General features: G+C 51.9%; 1 protein-coding gene across 3 annotated transcripts in view; it reads left to right on the top strand.

Annotated features, from left to right (window-relative positions):
• RNF220 (ring finger protein 220) overlaps positions 1-10,509 on the top strand; it is a 311,685-nt gene extending 301,176 nt beyond the window's left edge. For all 3 annotated transcript variants that reach the window (XM_029911609.1, XM_029911608.1, XM_029911607.1), the window contains one exon: positions 10,029-10,509. In XM_029911609.1, coding sequence (XP_029767469.1) covers positions 10,029-10,100 — 72 coding nt within the window. In that variant the 3' untranslated portion in view covers positions 10,101-10,509. The remainder of the gene's footprint in view (positions 1-10,028) is intronic.
• The last annotated feature ends 11,170 nt before the right edge of the window (positions 10,510-21,679 follow it).

The following is a 21,679-nucleotide window of genomic DNA, read 5'->3' as shown; positions in this document are numbered from 1 at the left end:
AAACCTGGGTATGGCGTTCTACCAGCTGATCCCACAGACTCCCCGGGGGTCAGAGAGTCATTGACACGAATGTTCTGCGTTTGGAACCTAGCTAACAGTTCTGTGAATGAGACCTGAGCAGCGCAAACGCCAGCTCTCCGTCCCATTGCTGTGTTAGCTTGCATTAGTGAGTCCAGTCAGCCGATCTGATTGCACACACACAGGATGCAGGCCAGGTTAGTAAGAAGAGCCCTTCCTACTTACTCACCAGAATAGAGATGTACTTTACGGGTGCGTCCTAAGGGTGAGAAACTCAAGGATTTGGTCAGTGCCTCTTAATGCTAATGGGAGACGCCCCGCTACATGCTGCTTTGCAGAGGCCTCTCTGAGCTGGTGAGAAACCATCTGTGCCTACAAGAACAGTCAGAGCACTTTAAACAAGTGACCATCTTAACTGTTCATCCCACTGCCTGCGCATAACCAAACCAACCGAGGCCCAAGAGGCAGCAGTTGGCATGCTTCTGGGTCTGCGTTTTCTCAGCTGTCATGCCGTTGTATGGTTCTGAGTACGTGGGGGATGGACAGTGATGTGGGAAGCATGTGTCCATATCCTAGGGCCAGTATGGTCCTGCCTGGATTTCCAGTGTAATCAGTCTAACCTTTACTGGCTTCATTTGTCTGCAGTTTTTGTTTTGTTTTTTTCAGACCATATTTGTGGGCTAGTTTTTACTTATAGGCTTTTCTGTGGGGCTCATTGCGGCAGTGTTTGAATTGCAACGCCCACAAGTCAGGGAAGGAAGAGGTATGGTTGTCCCCAGTGTACAGACAGGAAAACCAAGGTACAAACATTAAGTGATTTTTTTCCCAAAGTCACACTGGAAGCCTGTCCAGGATCTCGCAAATCCTCGCCCGAGAATTTCCAAGTAAAGTATTACTATAGTCTGCAGCCAGACGGGCCTTCCTGTGTGGCACAGACCAGAGAACTTCACAAAAGAATTCCTCAAGCAGAGCTTTTAGAAAGGCATCCAAACTTGAGTTGAAAATTGTCAGTGATGGAGAATCCACCATGACCCTTGGTAAATTGTTCCAGTGGTTAATTACCCTCGCTGGTAAAAATTTACACCTGCTTTCCAGTCTGAATTTGTCTGGCTTCAACTTCCAGCCAAAGGATCGTTTTAGACCTTCCTCAGCTAGATTGAAGAGCCCAATATTAAATATTTGTTCCACATGTAGGTACTTATAAACAGTGATCATGTCATCCCTTAACCTTCTCCTTGTTAAGCTAAATAGACTGAGCTCCTTGAGTCTGTCGCTAGAAGGCAGGTTGTCTAATCTGTTAGTCATTCTCAAGGCTCTTCTCTGAACCCTCTCCAATTTATCAACATCCTTCTTGAATTGTGGGCACCAGCACTGGACACAGGATTCCAGCAGCGGTCGCACCAGTGCCAAAGACAGAGGTAAAATAACCTCTCTGCTCCTACTCGAGATTCCCCTGTTTGTGCATCCCACGATTGCATTAGACCTTTTGGCCACAGCGTCACACTGGGAGCGCCTGTTCAGCTGATTATCTGCCATGACCCTCAAATCTTTTTCAGAGTCACTGCTTCCTGGAATAGAACCCCCCATCGTATGTGTGTGGCCTGCATTATTTGTTCCTAGATGGACACATTTACGTTTAGCTGTATTAAAACACACATGATTTGTTTGCGCCCAGCTTACCAAGTGACCCAGATCGCTCTGAATCAGTGACCTGTCCTCTTCATTATTTATCACTCCCCCAATTTTTGTGTCATCTGCAAATTTTATCATTGATGATTTTATGTTTTCGTCCAGGTCATTGATACAAATATTAAGTAGTGTAGGGCCAAGAACCGATTTCTGTAGGACCTCACTAGAAACAGGCCCACTCGAGGACGATTCTCCATTCACAGTTTCATTTTGAGAGCTATCAGTTAGCTTTTAATCCATTTAATGTGTGCCATGTTAATTTTACGTCATTCTAGTTTTTTAATCAAAATGTCATGAGGCATCAAGTCAAACGCCTTACAGAAGTCTAAGTATATTACATCAATATTATTATCTTTATCAACCAAACTTGTAATCTCATCAAAAAAAGTATCCTGCTAATTCGACAGGATCTATTTTCCATAAACCCATGTTGATTTGCGTTAATGTTACCCTCCTTTAGTTCTGTATTAATTGAGTTCCATATCAGCTGCTCCATTTTCTTGCCCAGGATTAATTACCTGGGTCAGCCCATTTACCCTTTTTAAAAATTGGAACAACATTAGCTTTCTGGAACTTCCTGAGTGCTCCAACACTTACTGAAAATCAGCATTAACAGTCTAGTGAACTCCTCAGCCAGCTCTTTTAAAACTCTTGGATGCAAGTTACTTGGAGCTACTGATAATAAAATGTTTAACTTTAGTAGCTTCTGTTTAACACCTCCAGAGATACTAGTGCAATGGAAAGACTGTTATCATCACCATAAGATGAGACTATATCACCTGTTTTTTTCCCCCAAACATAATCTGAAATATTTATTGAACACTTCTGCCTTTTCTGCATTATTATTGATAATTCTAATATTTCCATCTAGTAATGGACCAATCCCATTGTCAGGATGATTTTTGTTCCTAATGTTCCTTTTGTTCTTATTGTTCCTAATAATATTTTTTAAACTCCTTATTGTCCTTAATTCTGCCGGCCATAGATTTCTCTGGCATAGTGTCCCTTTGCTTCCCTTATCAATTTTCTACAATTTCTAACTTCTGATTTATATTCATTACTAGCATCTTTCTTTCTTTAGTGCTGCCTTCACTCTCCCCCTTTAACCATCCCCTCCTTCCTCAGTTGTGGGATTGTGGCTTTTCAGCATCTAATTAGATGTTCTTAAATGATTTCCAGTTATCATTCACATGAGTTACAGCTCCAAGACCACTGTCTGTCTCTCAGCACATGAGCACTGTACGAGGTGTAGCTGTGTTGTAATTCTGGATGGAATTGCATTTTTATTCTGGGTTCTGTGCATCTAGACCCAGCACCTCCTTTGCATATTCACTCATCATCTGGTTAGCAATTCTCAGACTAAGGCATATTTGAATGTAAGTAAATGATGGCACTGCAAGACCAAAAATGAGCTTTTAAAAAATCTTGAGATTCCTGGAACTCCCCTCAACAGTGCCTTCTGAACCGATCTGTCAGGAAAGCCTTGTTCACTGATTTAATACATATTTTTCTTGTCGATGGTACTAGTTACTATGGAGCCTGGTAACCTTCCTCAGGTAACTAGTACGTGTCCCAAAATCCAGCCCACGTATTGCGGGTGGCTGTTTGCAAAGCTGCCGTAACAGTCGGAAAGCTGTAACTCATTCCTGACTTTCACTGGCTTGCGCCACGTCCTTTGTGGATTTTTCCTGAAGCCTCATGGGGCAGCAACTCTCCCCACTTCCATCCTCTTTAGGGCCTGGACCTCGCTTTATATTAGTCCGCAAAGCAACATGCATCTCTCTACTGCTGTGGAAATAAATGAAAAAGCACCAGCACAGATGAGTGGTACGCTTTGAAATATGGCCTACAGAGTGTGGGCACATTTTGTGTACACAAACACACACACACACACACACACACACACACCCATACGTAGGGGCAGAAGTATGGTCTAGTTCAGGAGCAGGGGAGCCTGGGTTCTGTTCCCACCTCTGGCAGTGGCTCTCTTTATAACATTGGGCGTCTCCCTGCAGCCCTCTCTGCCTCAGTTTGACCATCTGTAAAATAGGGCTACTAATCCGCACTGTGGTGAGGCGCTTTGAAGGCTGTGAGTGGCTATATAAGTCCTATTTGCCTTCATCTCCTTTGCGTCTGGGTAGTGCATTCTCTTTGGAGACTGTTCACAGACTAACAGGATAGCAGGAACGGCCCAAGCCCTCACTTGGAGTTTGCTGCCTTTAGCTGGTTGAAAACAAATGTAGTGTCATTCTTTTTTAAGAGGTAGCTTTAAGACAAAAAGCTCCAGTCCTTCCTGGCACCAAGTGCCAGGACCAGCTTCTCAACGTCGCAGCTCTCGTTAATTTATTTTTCAGACGACCCGAAGTGATTAGCCCGTATTGTGGATCAATCACTTGCCAAATTTTAATTAAGACGGGAGGGAAAAATAAATCCCATCCTGGTCCCAGCCCCTTTTCTCTACCGTGTTTCAGCCCCGGAGCAAACTTCTTGCAGCAGAGTTTTATAAACCACTGAAAACTGAGGTTTATAACGGAAAAGCTGAGATGGCCTTTACTGTAGCACACGCTGCTATAACACATCAAGGCTTTTCCATGGCGCAGTGATGAAAGGAGCAGAAGGACGGGGGGTGGGGGGACTGGCCGACAGGTGTGACTTATTATTCCACACCATTTTTATTTCAAGGGAAAAGTTTAGTAACCCCAGCTGGCAGGTGAGGAGGGGGAGAACAAATACTTTTCCATTGTCCCTGTGCCAGGGCATGTGTGTGAGAGAATAGTTTAATTGCCTATAGTAATAAATACTGTACACCACCAAGAATGTGGTCAAACACAAGGAACGAGGTTGTAAGTGATTTTAGTGCTTAAAAAAACAACTCCACGCTTAGAACGTGGGGTTCGGAATGTAGCGCACATGCTGATGTATGCAGGGACGTCAGCTTAAAAAACACAAGTTCTTCCCAGGAGACTAAAGTCATTATTTTTCCCTGGACTGTTTAACACCAAACATAAATACTAAGGGGACCCAGAGACCCCGGGCCTTCCAGCTGTGTGTGCAGCCAGCCTGCTTAAAGTGCGAGCTGCAGAAGGTAGCTAAGCTGGCATTGTTCACGCTCCGGCACGCCCCGCCCTGTGAGCCAGAAGAAGCTGTCCTGTCCGAGCGCAGCGAACCAGCATCCTCCCCCATCACAGAATCATCCACACCGGGTGTTTCTCGTGGTGGGACCCAGCCTGCTGGTTTGGACTCTGCTGCAGCGTAGTCAGTACCTATGTGCCTTGACGCAGGAACGTTCCTGAAGTGAGAACGAGAGAAATACTAACCCTGCCTGGAAGGGCTGGATTCTGTGGTCTGAGCCTTCCTTGGGGCACTGGAATGGCTATTCCCATCTCTCTGCTTTGGGTCACTTTGAGGCTCCGTTCAGCTCCAGAGTAGGGTTCAGATCAAGGGCTAATCAGGGCTAGATCTTTGAATAAGAGACTGTCAAAATGGCAGAAACCGCCTATGGTTGGATTTCTGCCAGTTTATGTGGCTGGAAGTTGTTTTCATGAAATTCTTGTAATCTCGTGCGCAGAGGTCAGTTCCCACAAGCTCCCAGCTGCGTTGGAAGCAGAAAGCACAAACCCTTTTGGGTTGGGATCCCCCAAGGAACCAGAACTGAGGGGCCTGTTTGGAGCCAGCAATTCAAAGCAGCCCCCCTCGGTTTGCAGGGTATTGAGTTTGAGATCCTTTTTCTAAGTAGAGAAAGGACCGATTCCAACCCCAGGAGGGGCCACTGGGATCCAGTCTGGCCAGAGAACTGTCCCCAAATGATTCCTAGAGACTCCTGGCCCTTGCTCCGTCCTATGCTCTGGTGGGCGTTGAGCGGTGGAATGGCACCGCCTGAAGGACGAGTTCTACTGACAGGCACCCTGGGCCCTCTGCATACTGGGTCCAGTGTGTGGAGAGAGCTGAACGGCGCACACGATACGCAAATGGCTTTCAGACGGGAATGTTTTCACTGTCCCTCTCAAGCTCCCAGCGTTCAGGTGTGTGATCTGTAGGTAGTGCAGATCTCCCGGAGAAGAGCAGGGAGCTGGGAGACATCTCTGTGCTCAGGCTGGAGCAGCAAAGTGATCTTGGGGTTGAATTGCGTTTTCCCTCCTCGTCTTTCTTCTCCACAAGCTCTGGAGTTCAGCAAAGTGGGTGGCCCAGCGAGGGCCGGGTCTGGCTGTGCAGTGGGAACGCCTCCGTTCTACAAGGTGCACTTGATGGAAAGAGTTTCCCTTGCCTTTCTCAGGTGGGGGCCCCCCGCTGCTAATCCCCTTTCCTAGGAGTTGTATGTGCAAGTGTTGCTCAGACAATGCTCTGTCACTCCAGAGAATCCTGCCCGTTTGAAATCTGCCCCCCGCTGGGGCCTGTCTCTGTATTCCAGGAGGGTGTGCTGGTCCCCCATCTCTCGGGACATGCGGGGAGGCGACGGGTCCTCTCTAATGGGGCAAACCGAGCAGGGAAAGTTCCATTGAAGTTCTTCCCCTCGCGGCATTCGGCTCCAGCCAGGCAGCCCCACTTGCTGCAGAGAGGCTGCAGGGCATATCTGGAGGCAGAGTGACAGCACCAAGCCATTCCAGGGGATGGGAGCTGCAGAAAGAATCCGCTTCCCTTGTGTAATCAGCAGTGAGGTGTGATTGGACAGATATTTCACTGGCTCTTCCTGCACGAACTGCTCCCATTCTCTGGAGTGCCTCTTGGGAAGGAAAGGGTCGAGACAGATGTGCAAGAGCTAGCCACATCTGGAATCCTTAAACTCCCAGTTGCATGCTCACTTTTGCTTGCTGGGGCACACTGCAGTCCAGAGTTGAGAACTTGCCAACCACCACCCTGTGTAACACTGATTGCGGCGCATAAACCTCTCTGCTCCCCTGGCCCCTCCGGAGACACTGCCCCCTGCCCTCCTGTTGACAGTGGGGAGCCCCGAGGCTGCAGAGAATCTGCACAGCCAGGCCAGTGGTTCTGTCGGCTGTGAATTGAAATACATCATATTGATGCATGCAGTGTGAGCCCCCCGATTTCTGAATCTCAGCAGCAGTGCAACAGGTCCCAGCCTGACATGACAGAGAATAGCTTTAAAAATCGGTCACTCTTCCTCTTCGTACCGACCTGCCCTGATGCCCAAGAAAGGGATCTGCTTTGTAGACGAGCATTCAGCCCAAGAAATGTGCTCTTCTTGGCAGCTCTAGACTCCAGAACACAGGTCTTGAGAGAGAAGCGAAAGGCTGGATTATAACCTGGCCATTTTAAAGTGCACATACTGATTTTTAAGTCTGCCCGCCATAATGGGGTGGTGGTAGCAGCGCCTAGAGATCAACTCGGCTCTGTGAAGGTACTTGCGTCGTGGACCCCCTTGTGCCAGGCTCTCCAGGGCAGGGCCTGTCTCTCATTATGCCAATGAAGTGCTTAAAATCTACAGACGAGACAAAGGGTGGGAAGCAGAGGCTGAGAGCGGAGAAGGGACTTGCCTGAGGTTGCCGCAGAGCTAGGAATCGAACCAAGCTCTCCTGAATCCCAGTCCCCTTGTGGCTTGGGCAGTAGTGATTTGAGGGGTTTTAGTGCCTTTATTCGCCTCCAAGGCAGGTTGGGGGCGTTTTGGTGACACCTTAGATCTGACTTGGAGGCATGGAGTGTTCAGCCCCTTGAAACCTGATCCTTCAGAAGGTCAGCAAACGAGAAGGCACGCGGGTGAGGTGATATCTTTTATTGCACCAGCTTCTGCTGGGGAGAGAGATCAGTATTCCCTCACCCACCTTGTCTCTAGTGTACTGGGGCCAACACGGCTCCCACTACACTGCAGAAAACGAGGTTGGAGGCCTGTCAGCGGCAGCTTGCACCAGGAGGGAGAGGAGAACGGACTTGGCCTTGTCTGCACTGGGTTCTTAGTGGCACAGGTGCAAGCCCCAGGGCAGACGCGCCTGACACCTGTTTGACGCTGAGGTCAGCTGCAATGGTCCAAATTCCTCTGCACTGATGTAATTTGTCCTCACTGAGGGGTTTGCACCAGTGGCTACAAACCAGTGTAGACGTAGCCTGAATTTGTCCTGGAAGTCGGAGGAGTTCCCTGCTTGGGTTTGAGGTTTCCCTGCCCCGTGTGTGCTCATTGTGCAGATATCTTCACAGAGCAGAGCTGATGCTAATTGTAGCGTCAGGGATAGCATCCATCTCTTCTCTTGTAATCCGAGCTGCCACTGGCAGCAATCAGTGCAGCGTGGCCAGATCTGAACCTGCCCTTCCACTGAGCCCAGCTCCTGCAAACCTGCTGAGCCCCCTGCTCTAACGCCCACTTTCTGCCCTGGCTGCAGAGATCAAAACAAGCCTCTCTTGGGAGCACTGCTCTTCTTCCCAAGAGAGACTGCCTCCTCTGGGTCAGTCTGTGCGAGCCGTAGCAGCCGGCTGGCATTCCCCACTTTGTGCAGCCCTGGGGGCCTGTCTGATTCCGTGGAGCCTGTTGCCGTGCATGCTGGCTGGGGAGCTGGGCTGGAAAGGAACGGCTGGGAAGCAGAAGAGTCGGGGTGCTCAGATGGAGCCTGTGCTTGCTGCTTTGACGTAGGAGTCAGGAGGTTATGTTCTGAGGCCGGCTGTCAGTGTTTAAAGCCAGCACCGCCTGATTTCCAGGTCTGCCGCGGCACTGCTGCCCTGCTCGCTTGGAGCGGAGGATCAGTTGCCGCAGAGCCATCTTTCTGTCATTTTTCTCATCAGCTGTCTGTCACACCTGCCAATCTAATGATGACCAGCTTAGGTTGACCCCGATTCTGAGGCTTATTAACACCCTCTACCTGTCAGGATCCATGACAGATGGCACCAGCCATTGTTTCATTTCATGCAGTGCTCGTGTCATCCTTCTGTTCCCTCGCCTGGGTTTGGAGTTTGCTCGTTTCCGTTCACCTTGGCAGCAGATACAGACTCCTCTGTAGCGTGGTACAGAGGGCTGGGAATTCCTGTTCCCATTGGCTGCCCGAGGCAGGCTGGGGGGGTGGAACAGACCCTCGGTCTGTATAGTTCTGGGGCTCCGAGTCGTGGATCGTGTTGTGCTCTGGACACGGGGTTTGAGAGGCCCTGGCATGCAGCTAGCTGAACTCTCCTGTTGCCTCAGTCTCCCTTACTGGGTGGCTCCTTGGAAGCAAGAGTGCAGCCTCCAAAGGCCCCTGGCCGCAGCATCAGGGAGAGAAAGTCCAGCCCCACAGGGCATTGGGGGCTGCATGATGCTGAGCCAGCCCCCCACCTCCCAGGTGTAACAGCACCCACAGGAGCACTGCACAGCGGGGGGGACGATGGTGGAGGCTGCATTAACTCTTCTTGGAGCAGCCCTGACCTAGGGACGCTATCTGCAGACAGCCACTCCATCCCCTCCTGATCCCCTGAAGGGGCTTCTGCAGGGTCAGGGGAAAAGCAAGAACTCCCCATGGGGCTGGCACTCCCCATGCTGCTCCCTCTGCTTAGAGGAGCACTGAAGCTTTAGGAGCAATGTCTTTCCCCACGCTCCGTCGTCCTGTTCTGGGAATGCCACAGCTGCCATGAAAGCGTCATTCTGCGTAACACAACGCCCCTGGCTGGGTTGGCCGATGTGGGGGTCAGACCCAGGCCCTCTGCTGCTAAAAGCATGCACCTCTACTGCTCCGCTAGCGCAAAGGCTGGAAGCAATTGGTATTCCCCTCGCTGGGGACAGAGCTACGCCAAGTGTGGGTCCATCTGACACCGAGGGGCCAGCGCACACAGCTCGGTCGGGTGGGAAGGATAGAGAGGGACAGTTGGAGCCTAAGTGGGTGCTGCAAAGAAGGGGATGGGAGGCGAATCGGCTAATTGTTGCACTGAATTTCAGTTTTCTGCCGAGCGCTAATCCAGCTCCAAGCCTCCTGGCTGTTTCCTCGGAGCAGGTGCTGCTCCAGCACAGTATGAGATGGGGACTCTCGAGAAGAGCTGGGGGGGGGGGGGGGGGGAAAAAGGTTGCAGAATGAATGGTCCTGATGAGTCAAAGCATTAATGAGAGGCACTCAGGCTGGGTTGTCCTCTCCCTTGTGCCCGTGGCTGGGGACCTCCTAGGTGCATTCTGGGTTGGCAGGGACTGCGTTGGGGAAGGGAGCGCCTGATTCCCCCAGAGGGCTCAGACCTGCTGCTCGGAGGTGTCGCCTCTCTGGTCTGTTTCCTTTATGGCAGGGGTCCTGGGTATTGGGAGGCCTTGGCCTCTCCTGCTTCCATATTGTCATCCCCAGCATCACAGCCCAGGGGAAACGCGCGCCGTCGTCCTGCGTCCTCCCAGGTGACATTTCTCTTTCTGTTCCCTCCGCCGGCTGCAGGGCGCTAAGAAGCTCTGCCCTCAGTGTAACACCATCACATCTCCCGGAGACCTCAGGCGCATCTACTTATGAAGGACGCAGCAGGAGGGTGGGACCCAGCTACCCGGATCAGCTCATCACACCAAGGGGGGAAAGAACGACAACAAGAAAAGACGTTTCAAACACACAGACTCCAGACGTGGACTCAAGGATAAAGGAGCCGCGGGAAAGCCTCGGCCTCCGTGTCTCTCGTGTTGGGACCTCCTTTGGCGACTCTACAGCGAGCAAAACCAAACCCTTTTTTAAAACCAGTGTTCCCCTCTCCCCAGAGCTGGCTGTGCATCGCGGATGGCTTGTGAGCCCTTCCTTTGGACTGTGCTGTTCACTTCAACAACCCCAGAAGACTGGGAAGGGACCCTTGACAGAAAGATGTTAAATAACCTGTAACTTGTGTTCTTTGTTCAGTTTGGTTGGTTGGGTTTTTTTGTTTTGGTTTGTTTTTTGGGTTTGTTTTATTTTATGTTTTGTTTTGTTTTTTTGTTTTGTTTTGGTGGTGTTCTAGTGATTTAAAAAAAAGGTTTAAAGAAAAACCCCACAGGCAGAAAATGAAGCACATGTAATATAGATTATATACGTTTACAATGTTGTGTATAAATGGGATAGACACAAACATTACATACTACTAAGTTGCCCTTTTTTTGGTTGTATTTTTTTTTAAAGAAGAAAAAAAATGAGCGGAGAACATTAAACCCATATTTTTCTTGGTTCTGCAAAGTTTTGGCATTAAAGTCATTAGTTTAAAAAAAGTATATATATACATATCTATAATATAAATGGTTTAATGTTCTGTGGTGTATATTTCCTCAGTCAGATATGAAGTTAACAGCTTTTTAGTAATGGCTGTAGCATCGCCCATAACTTACAAGACTTATGGGGAGTAGGGGAGCTGGGTTTTTGTCATTAGCCGTCGCTAATGGGGCTATTTCTAATAGAATCTTTCTCCCAGCGAAAGCCAGCGGCGTTGAGTTTCTCATCAGGGGCAGGGGGCGGTTGGAAAGGTCTGGCTCAGGCGCTGTCGCCTCTTTTCCATATGGGGCAGGAGTTGAGATTAAATGGGAGGCAGGAATGGACATGGCCAAGTACAGCTGTCTCCAGGGGTTGGGAATCTGCACCCCAAAGCTTCAGTTAACCCAGCCATTGCCCACGAAACCCAAAGGCCGTGCCCCTGCCACTGGCTTGTGTTGTTCCCACTGGAAAGGAGTTCACTGCCCAATGGCCCAGGGTGTTCCCTCCGCTCCGGAGCGCCGCCTCTGCCCGCAGGAGAGGTGGGGCCGTGGCACAGGCTCAGGGCCAAGGCTTCCAGTTGTTCTCCCTTCTGGCTGAGTAGTAGGAGGTGACTACAGGACAGGGAAGGAAGGTTCTTGCTCGAGGTGTTCTCTGGGGAGGCTGCTGTGCTGCCTTCTTTGCCATCTGCGTCCATCCTGCTGCCTTGTTCTGCCGCTTTGCCAGTACTGGCCGGGAGAGGCGTCAGAATTGCACTGACTTTCTGGTACAAGCTCTTTGCTAGAGTGGAAGGTTGCTTTAGATCGCCGATCTCTTCCAGAGCCTGCCTGAGCCGGGGTTCCTAGGACATGGTGCACGTTCCTCCTCTTAAAACAATGCAAGGTAACTTCCACATCTAAGTAAAAGGTGATGCTAGGGCCCCTCTCTCAGGCCAGTGAGTTGGCAAGGAGAACCCAGCCTCACTGAACTGACCAAGATGAGCAAAGGTTCAGATACTTCCAGTCAGTGCCAGTGATCCCCAATGGCCTCCTCCCGGGAGATTTCCCCTAGCTTCTTCCACAGCGGCACCTACAGCCGCTCTCACTTGTCCTTCGCTTCCAGGGCCACAGCCGCACACAACTGTCACCGGCTGAGGGTTGCCATCTACTCCCCCATTACCTCGGGAACAAAGAAACGAATACGCTTTTACCTACCAAAAAGCAACGTTCGCCTCTCGAGCCAGTTGAGCTTTGCAAGGCTGCGTGAGTTGTTTAAAGGCACCCACCAGTGGCTCTTGTTGCCAGGATGGTGCCCTTGCAGGGCAGTAGTCCAGCGCTGAAATGTGGGAGGAGGGAAGTTGGTGAAGGCAACCTTGTGTTGCTGTTCTCACTAGCTGTCTCGCTTCACGAACCGGGGGGAGAGACCAGAACAAGCTAGACACCGGAATATTGCACGTCAGTGGTGATTTGAAGGCTGTTTGGAAGCCAAGGTCACTCCTACTTGCTGGATTTCTTGGTGTAGGACACCTGGCCACCAGAGGGTGTGTTGACCCCAAGAGGGTTTACTACTTAGGAAGCCGGACTCCGCCCCAGCACTGCAAAGGTGGTTTGTGTTTTGCAGTAACAGAAGATTTGATGAGGCAGCTTGTCTCCGTGGTGATATTTCTATCACAACTTCCCTGCCTGAGTGTATGATGTCTTCTCCTGGGAGCTGCCATTTTGGTCAGTGTCTTGCTGTTTGAATTCTAAAGGACCCTGTTGCACAAATTAAACCTGTCTCCTGATGGAATTATATTCCCCCTTCCCCACCCCCCAACAAAGACGATATCACTTCAGTCAGATCTTCCTGGGTCCTTACGCTCTCAAAGCAGCAATCTCTACCTACAGTACAGTTGTTGCCCATGTGAGTCTATCCTGGGCGCCGTGGCCGTTCCCTGGTAGCTGACATGCTGTGCACGTGTACCTTCCTGGGCAGTGTTTGGGAGATGGAGAAGAATCTGTGACTGCGAGAGAAAACGATTCTGACATTCCAAGTTGGGACGTTTCTCCCCTGATGAGCCAGACCTGTGAGAGTAGAGAGAAGGGCTGCACATGAATGCCATTTGTCATGCTGGGAAGTAGCCCTGCCTGTAGCACTTAAGCCCTGGGAAAGGCAGTCAGTAGGTTTGGTTTTTAAATTGGAATAATAAACTCCGCATGGTGGGGCAGCCATGCCCAGCACTGGCTGCGGGTGGCCTTGGGACTAGAGCTGTGATCTCTCTGTGAATGGAATTGGAGAATGCGCAGTGATTTATTTATTTTTTTAAAGGCATTTGGGAATGGGGAAGTGGGGAGGGCAGGGTCCCCAGTGCCCGAGCTCTGCCTTGCAAGGAGGCACTGAGAGCCAGGATCTCTCTCGTGTGTTGTGGAGCAGCAGTGTGCTGTGTACGTAGCTGTAAAACCATATGTAACCAGTAATGTTTTTTTTAATGTAAAGCCGTCCCTGTTTTTAGGAAGGGTGGGGATCCGAGGGGAGAATGGAGAGAGAAGAGTCTCGTTCTGGCCTTCTCAGGAGCCAGCCGCGTTTTCGCTTTCTCCTCTTCCACAATGAGCTTAAACAAAAACAAAAAAAAGGAATTAACTCTCTTTGCCCAAAGAATCCCAATTGCACAAGGTGATATTCCAGTTGTGTCAATGATTGTGTGTCAATGTATATTATATAAAAAGGTACTTGTCATTCCCGTTTGTAAACTACATTTGACATTAATTAAACGAGTATAAATCTTCCCGGTCTCTCCTTCCTTCCTTCCCGGTCTCTGTCTCGGCGCTCTGGAGTGGGTGGGGATGTGACTAAAATGCTCCTGCACCCGGTATTGGCCTGTGGCCAAGGGCTTTGAGGGCTGAGACAGCTGCTGCCCCTAGGCCCGGGCACACAGTAGTTGTGGGGTCGGAGGATGTTAGCAATATACTGCAGGGTCTAGAGGTGGCCACTCCTCAATTGGAATGGGAGGTGACCTTGGTGGGAGAAAATGGGTGTCAGCAGTACAGTGGGAGATGGCCACTTCTCCAGCCGCCTCCATCTCCATTCTGCTTAGTCCAGAAAAGAGACAGATCATAAGCAGACAGCTTCCCATTCAAACCTCTGAGACACTGAGAGATTCCCAGGCCAGGCGGAGCCATTGTGATGAGCCCGTCTTGTAGAGCGCAGGCCAGCCCCAAAATAATTCCCAGAGCAGATCCAACCTTGATTTAAAAGTTGTCAGTGATGGAGAATCCCCGCTCTCCCCCCCGCCCCCCGACCCTGGTGAATTGCTCCAGTCGTTTTCTCCATCCAAACCACACGCCTTATTTCCAGCCTGAATGTGTCTGGCTTCAACTTCCAGCCATTGGATCATGTGAGACTCGTCTCTGCTAGACTGAAGAGCCTATTGTTAAATATCTGTTCCCCACGTACATCCTTTCCTCCGGTGCAGAGGGCCTGGATGTATCAGCACATACTACTAAGTGGGCATTCTTCCTTCTTAGCTCATCCCAGCGCACAATGCACCAGTTCCCCTTAGATTTGCCAACAGTGCAAAATCCACATTATATATTCATATCCTGCGAGTGGAGCTGGCAGTTGCTCTTTGCTTGACTACTTCATTGATCTTTTTTTTAAACTACTTTTTTAGTTCTTGAGTCCAGATTTCCTGATTTGCCGTGCGTGTGTGCGCCCGCGCGGGCAAGTTTCAGATTGAAAAAATTGCTTTTTAATTGTTAAGATTTCCCAGCTGATCAAAGGGGAATAAAACAAATTCTCATTCCAAACAACACCCCGGTGCTGAAGAGAGGCATATTCAGTCCAGTTGTGATCTTTTCCCTAACACAGTTCTGTGCTCCAGGTAACTTACCTAGGCTTGTGCTAATGGGATTTTCCACAGCAAAATATACTGTGGTGTGCAGATGCCCAGAACCTTCATACCCCAGTAATGAAGAACTGGAGCAGGGGAAGGGAATGGTCTGTGTGTATTTAAGAAAATCAGTCTAGTTTTGAAAATTAAGGTCCAGTTTTTGCCTAGCCCAAGCACTGACCTTTTATTTCTAGTACGGTAGGTAGGACTAGACGGCCGGATCTGACCCTGTTCTGCAAAGTGCTGGGCACACATGAGAAAAATACAATCCCTGACCTGCCTGAGATTAGACAGCATCTCCCGTGAGAGCTGGCCCTGTCTCCTGGGCCAGGTCAGACTTTTCCTACCACTTTTATCACCACCACTGAAGAGTTTCATATGCGAACTTTGAGTGAGATGCAAAAAAGCAAACACTGAAAAGTAGACGAGTCAGTTTCATTTGCCGGCTCTCATGCAGCAGCATGAGGCCGCGCGCGATGTTTGGGGCTAACGCTGGCTCATTGCACTGGAGGGTCTCAGAATTGTGTGTGCACATGAATGACCTGAGCCTCAGGTGGCCGGTCAGTCTATACCTCTAAGGAACCAGCACAAAGAGGTGCAGGGACTGGCTTGAGGCAGAATTGCACTTACCTCATTTTTGCGGGGAGTTGCAAATAGACCACGCTTGTAACCTGTGCACCGTGTCCCCTTTCCAGTAGATATCTCATGCAGGGGTAATGGCCTACTAGTGCTAGCAGATAGTGGGCTCCTTTTAGCTCACGCTATCGAGGGCTACCTAGGGTACTGATTTAGCCTCTTTTACTGTAATATATGAGCCCCTCGCACGCTTTAACGCATGTATCCTCAGCACATCCCTGTGTTAAGAGCACACCTCTGATCCCTGTCGTATAGCTGGGGGAATGAGGCACAAGGAGGCCAAGGCCAGCTCCTCCGTTCCATTGAACTCAGCAGGAGTTCGGCACCTACATACCTTTGGGGATGGGCCTAAGTGACTTGCCCAGCACCTGTGGCCCAATAGGGCGTCACACCCAGGTCTCAGGAGTACCAGGCTAGCGCCCGGCTCTCTGGCTTTGGTGCCAGCGGTGCTGGGGGTCCACGCCCACTCCGGGGCCGCGGCACCAAACCGCAGGGACTAAACGGTTGCCATTGGAATGTGGTTTAAAATGTCGCAGGATTGTTACCGCTCGTCAGGAAGACGGAGCCCTGCATTCTGGGCTGTCGCCCGCCTTCTAAACTGGGAGGCCGCCTGGAATGAAAGGCTGGCAGAGGCAGGGTGGGCATGTCGCGCCCCCCCCCAGCCCAGAACTCCGGGGGCGGTGCTGAGAGGCAGCTAATGTGAACATGGGATTTCTCAGCGGGGTGGTTTCTGGGAAGAGCTGCCGGGGCACCAATCTGATCCTTTCATCCTGTCGTCAATTCCTGCCAATTAGCTCTCTTCCTCCCCTCCCCCCTTCCCCTGGAATCGAATCCCTCCCTGTGCTCCCCACCCGTTCCCAGAAACTCCCCGAGAAGTCAGGATTCATGAAATGTCTAATGCGGTTACCAAGAAAACGAGGTTAACTCCTGCGCAGATAAATGGAAAATGGTAATCGGCCGAGATCAATCATGTCCTGTGGGGATGAAGAATGGCCCCGTGTCATGGGGAGACTTATGTCACTATGAAAGGAACAAAAGGAGAGAGAAAATAAAGCTGCCGTGTTGGTTAGTTAGGAGCGATTGGGGCCGGGGGGGGGACACAAGCAGGAAGGACTCAACCTGCCGAGGAGAGAACACGCAGGCCTGAACACTGTCATTTCTCCACATGCTCAAAGGCTGTTAGCGAGGGAATTCAATCACATTGGTACATTTCACACTGTTAAGAATAACCCCCCTGAAACTGGGGTTTTGTCATGCCGAAGATCGCTCCCACCCAGCCCCTGATGGCTCACCCACACCGAGCTGCGCGTGCTGGGTTGTTATCGTAGGGTTGCTCGAAGCCACTCAACTGGGGGAACGTGACAGAGTGCAGAGAACGTGACCAAAAAATGGCACATTAGAAAACCAAGTTGTCCGTTAGGGTTACGGATGCAAACGCTGAGAAGCCGAATGGCGAGGAGTCTTGGCATAACATTCGCTCAGCCCCTTGCACGGGCTGTGGAGTAACAACATGAAGTGTAACCTTGCAGCACCTCATGGTCACCGGCAACATCACAGCAACAGTGGTGACAGCATGTCAGAGCCAGCAGCAGAGGCCCCCGCCTCGCTGGCAGACTGAAGGCCTGGCGCTGTGAACGGGTAGCAGTATGGGGCATAGGACACACAGAAGCAATCAGTTCTGATTCCAGGCAGTAGAGGGCAGGGGTGACACACCCAGGCTAGACTACTCATTATTGCTATTAAACTACATGCCGGAAAGAATAAGGGGGAGAGAAACACGTGTTTGCAACATGGCTGCGCTGACGGGAGGCTGAGTGGGTTAATTTTGCAAACACTTGGGGAGTGTGTACAATGCTGGGTGCCCTCAAGAGCCACCTCAGCACCTCACAGGATCAGGCCTGCAGCATGTGAGCAGGACAGAGGCCACATTGGACAAATACAGGGCCCCCACTGCATGTGCTTGTGTCCATTAATGGATCTAGATTCAAAAGCCGGAACACTGACCCAGCCATCAGCATCGCAGGAAACAGGTTTCAGAGTAGCAGCCGTGTTAGTCTGTAGCCGCAAGAAGAACAGGAGTACTTGTGGCACCTTAGAGACGAACACATTTATTTGAGCATAAGCTTTTGTGGGCTACAGCCCACTTCATCAGATACATGCAGTGGAAAATACAGTAGGAATATATATATATATATATATATATTTATGCAGGAAACAGACATCGATGCCCATTTCAGAGCCACCATCTCAGCACCAAGCAACGAATGAGCCAAGACCAAGGTCAGGGAAGCGTGGTCCGGTTCCTAAATACGGCCACTGCTATCGTGGGCTTTGGTGCTCGTGCCGGCCATGCTGCCTGGCCACGGCACGGCAATGGATTTCCAAGATACCGGAGAGGGAGAGAAACGGTTTGCGGCTGTGTATATTTCACTGGATGCGAGCCAGTGTTGACGGTGACAGCCCTTGAAGAGAAAGGGCCACGCCAGGGTCCCCTTTGGAGTGCAGGGCATGGGGGTTCAGCCAGGCGGGAAAGGGGCTCTGTCGCCACCTGCCCTGTAACCTTGGTGTGTCTGTGCTGTGCAGTGTTGGCTCAGCGCCCTGGGGCCAGGAGCCTGCTCACAGCACCATGACCTCACCCTGGCCCCAGCCCCTTCCAGTCCTGTCTCCCCCAAAACCAGCTCCTCTGCTGGGCTCAGCCCATCTCACGATAACACTCGCAGAACCTTATTAAGGACACGGGTCCTTTAACGAGCTGGTGCACAGCCCCAGCCTGTGCGTTCAGCTGGGGCGTTTCCGCATCAGTCTGAAACACCGCTCTGAGCTGGGTGTGCGCTAGAACACGACGCGGTGTAGTCAGACTAGCTGTGGAAGGGATCCCAAGCAGGAGTGGGGAGCGAAATGGTTACACACAAACAAAAGGAGAAATACGGGGCAAAGCTGAAAACTGGACTTAACAAACTAGCGTCGTTTTCTCCCCACAGTCATTCGTCCAGCGTGGCTGGTCAGGCCTCAGCCAGGCTCCAGCACAGAGCTCGAAGCGCTGGGCTTCATTGGCACCACAGCTGAAGGCTGCCAAAGTTGTTTTCGCTGGCTGCTGAGAGCCTCAATGGTTCTCGTTGTTTTCAGAGTCAGGCAGCCCAGGAGGGGCTCAGTTTGCTGTGCCCACCGGGGAGCTGCCACCATGTTAATTTTGGCAGGCTCCAGCCCGGGTGTGATAGTTAGGTGGCTGTCTCCCCCCCCCCACTTGCTAGTTCAATGGCTTTGTTTACCGTTTTATGTACATGTACTTCCATTGTCTCTCCTTGCTCCCTTTACACTGGAGACACATTCAAGCAGGTGGAACCGCATTCCTTTGTCTAGGAGTTGACTTAAGCCCTACCTGCCAAACACATTTTTTCAGACCATATTCCTGGCACATTGTGACGGGGTGTATCACCCCCACACTGGGTCAGCAAGGGTTAAGCCCTCGCTGTGGGCTCAGGAGGCCACGCCCCCCACCCCTGCTAGGCATGCTCCAGCTGGAAGCAGGGTATAAAAGGATGCAGTCCAGGTCAGAGAGCGGAGGCACAGTACCGGCCCCGGCCCCGGCCAGGAAACTGCCAGAGCCCCCAACTGCAGAGGCTGAACAGACCAAGTCCACAGCGGGCCCCCAGTCCACCGCAGAGCCAGAGAGAGGCCGGCGGTCGCCGCCCCAAGAGGAACTGCCAGAGCTGGAGTCCCAGGTCGGAAGCAGCCTAGGGAACGTGTTTAACGAGATAGGAACCTGAAATCAGGTCTACAGGGCCCTGGGTCTGGACCCAATGGAGTCAGGGGGGCCCAGGTCCCCCTACCCCTTCCCACACCTATTACAGTGTGTGGTGAACACCCACGAGATTTAGGTGCAACTGTCCCATACTGGGAATATTGGGCACCGCTACCCCAGGCTATAGACACTGGGCTCCACGGCCCAGGTTTAGTGACTGTAGCCACTGGGGCTCACTGCCCAGAAGGTGAGGGCCCCCCCACCCACCCCAGTTTCCCCTCTGGCCTAGTACCCCACGACAGACATCTTTATCATTTGATATGTCACCTGCACATACGCCATGTAATAATATTCATGCCCCCCCTGTGTGTTACCAGTTCCCAATGATACCTTACATGGCACCGTTTACATACATCAGGGAGTTGGCTTACAGTGAGCTGGTGCGGCCAGTTGCATTGCTAGGTACCAGGGAGCCCTTTGCCTTCTGGCACGGGGATGCTCGCAGGGGAACAGAGCTCTACTAGATTAGTATTCATGCTGTGGGTGTATGTAGAGCTTATTCAGGGGCTGCTAGGTCTCAGAGCTGAGTTTCACAGCTCGGTCTGCGTGCAGTGAGGCCTGTGGTCACTTCTGTCTTGGGGCCGTGAGTTCCACAGTCAACCCCCCAGCTTCACACTCCTGTCTCCCCAAACCTGGTGGCCCATGTCAGCATCCCGGTGGAAGACTGCTCTTCGAGGATGCCGTGGCAGTAGAATAACACGGCCTGTGGGCTGGAACTCTATATTTGGTGAGGAACCAGAGGCCCAGGGTGACACAGGGGCAGCCACCTTTGCTGCTATGCAGACGAGCTGGCTATCTATTTGCATTTCCAGTGTGCCCATCACCATAGCCTCTGGGCACCTGTCACAACATATAAGACCAGGCAAAGTGGGACCTGAACCCATTCTCCAGGAGAGCGAACGCGGCGCCGTCCTGCAAGAAGAGAAGTGCTCGGCACGGCTGGGCGGTGCCCTGCCCTCCGGTGGCAGGGACGTGCACCCTAGCAGGGCGTGTCAGCCACTGTGCTCAGGCTGGTGTCGACAGGAGACTCTAGAGCCATACCTGCGTCTGCCTGGGCACTGCCCCTGCGCAGAAACCCCTGCAATGGCCTATCACACAACCGCCAGCATCCCCGTTCCAGCCTCATGCAAGCAGGCAGCCGCTGCCAGAATCCTCACACACAGATATCAAAAAACCCAGCCGCTGACTCGCCAGATCATAAATATGCAGCACGCCCGACGCTCCCACCCCAGAAATCAGTACGGAAAGGGCGAGGCGTCTCCCGTGGCAGGGCCTCCCGTGGCAGGCAATGAACTGGGCACTGTATTTTGCAAGCAAACAAGATTTTAAAACTCCTAATTGCCTCTGCCTTCCAGGCTGTGCCTTTATTTATTTATTTGTTGCTACGAGGGACGTGAACTAGCCCGGCGGAGGGAGCCAGCGACGGCTCCTATTGCCATGCTGTGAGCCGGAGCACCTTTGGGAGCCGGATCGATACAGAGAGCGAGCCGGGGAGGAGGTGGTTGACCTAAGGCAGGTTAACGTGACTCCTGTTCTTAGGGCCCTGCATTTCCCAGGCAGGGTAACAGGGTGAATCGCTTTTCCTTGGATCCCGTGCGCTGGGCTGGGCCGTCGCTGCACAAGGGGCGCTTGGTGCAGTGAGACGCCCGTCCAGAGACACCGCAGGACTGAGCTTCAAGGCACGTCACTCTGGCCCGGTCCTAAGCAAAGGCAAATCCCATAGTTGGCTCAGCCGCCTCGTGGTGTGCTCGGTGCCTTTAGAAACATTGCAGTAGTGGCCCCAGCTCAGCTCAGCTCCCCGGCGCTGCACGGGGGAGACAGTCCCTGCCCCAAAGAGCTTCCAGTCGAAACCGACAAGTAGGAAAGGGAGGTGATTTGCCCCAGGTCACGCTGCAGGAGAGCGTAGGGCCTAGAACTCACGCTAGGCCTCGCTGCCTGTGTATATTTAACAGACCAGCTCTTGGGGGCTGGGGCAGGGTTTAAACATGCTTTAACCATGGTGGAGCTGGTCAACCGATGGCACCATCGAAGAGCTGGGAGGGGTGGGACCGGGGTCTGGATCCCTTCGGTGATCCCTGGTTGACAGTGACTGATCATTACCATCCAGCAGCTGTTCATCAGCCCCGTGTGAAATTAAATAGAGGCCTTGGGCGGCCAAGTGTCCACGACAACAATCCCCGTCCCGTGCGGCCATTGCAGCGGAGGGGCCGAGGAACGGCCAGGCCATGGAGACGCCAGGCCGCAGCACCTGCAGGAGACGCCAGCGCCCTTCCAGCATCAGCCTGTTGCTCTTCCCGCCGAGGCCGGGGGCTGGGGCTGGAGGGGAGCTGCTGCAGCAGAATCAAGAGACCGACACGGAGAAAGGTCCCATCTGCGGGGCCCAGGGCAATGAGAGTTGGGGGTGAAGAGGGATCGGGGGGGCCGCGCTGAGGCTGGGTTCCGGCTTTTAGAGAGCCCTTTATTTCATTTTACAGCCTCGTTGGCAAAAACGTCCCTCTCCTTAAAAACAAAATGAGGCACCTAAGTAGCCTGGGGAGCCGGCAGCGCGGAGCCCTTCACGGAGCCCAGCTAGGCCAACATTAGCTGCCACCAGTTATCCCCCCC

This window comes from Terrapene carolina, unplaced genomic scaffold (assembly GCF_002925995.2).
Source record: "Terrapene carolina triunguis isolate 2854851 unplaced genomic scaffold, T_m_triunguis-2.0 Scaffold110, whole genome shotgun sequence".
Taxonomy (NCBI): domain Eukaryota; kingdom Metazoa; phylum Chordata; order Testudines; family Emydidae; genus Terrapene; species Terrapene triunguis.
Note: the sequence above shows the minus strand (reverse complement) of the source record. Positions and strands in the feature narration are given on the sequence as shown.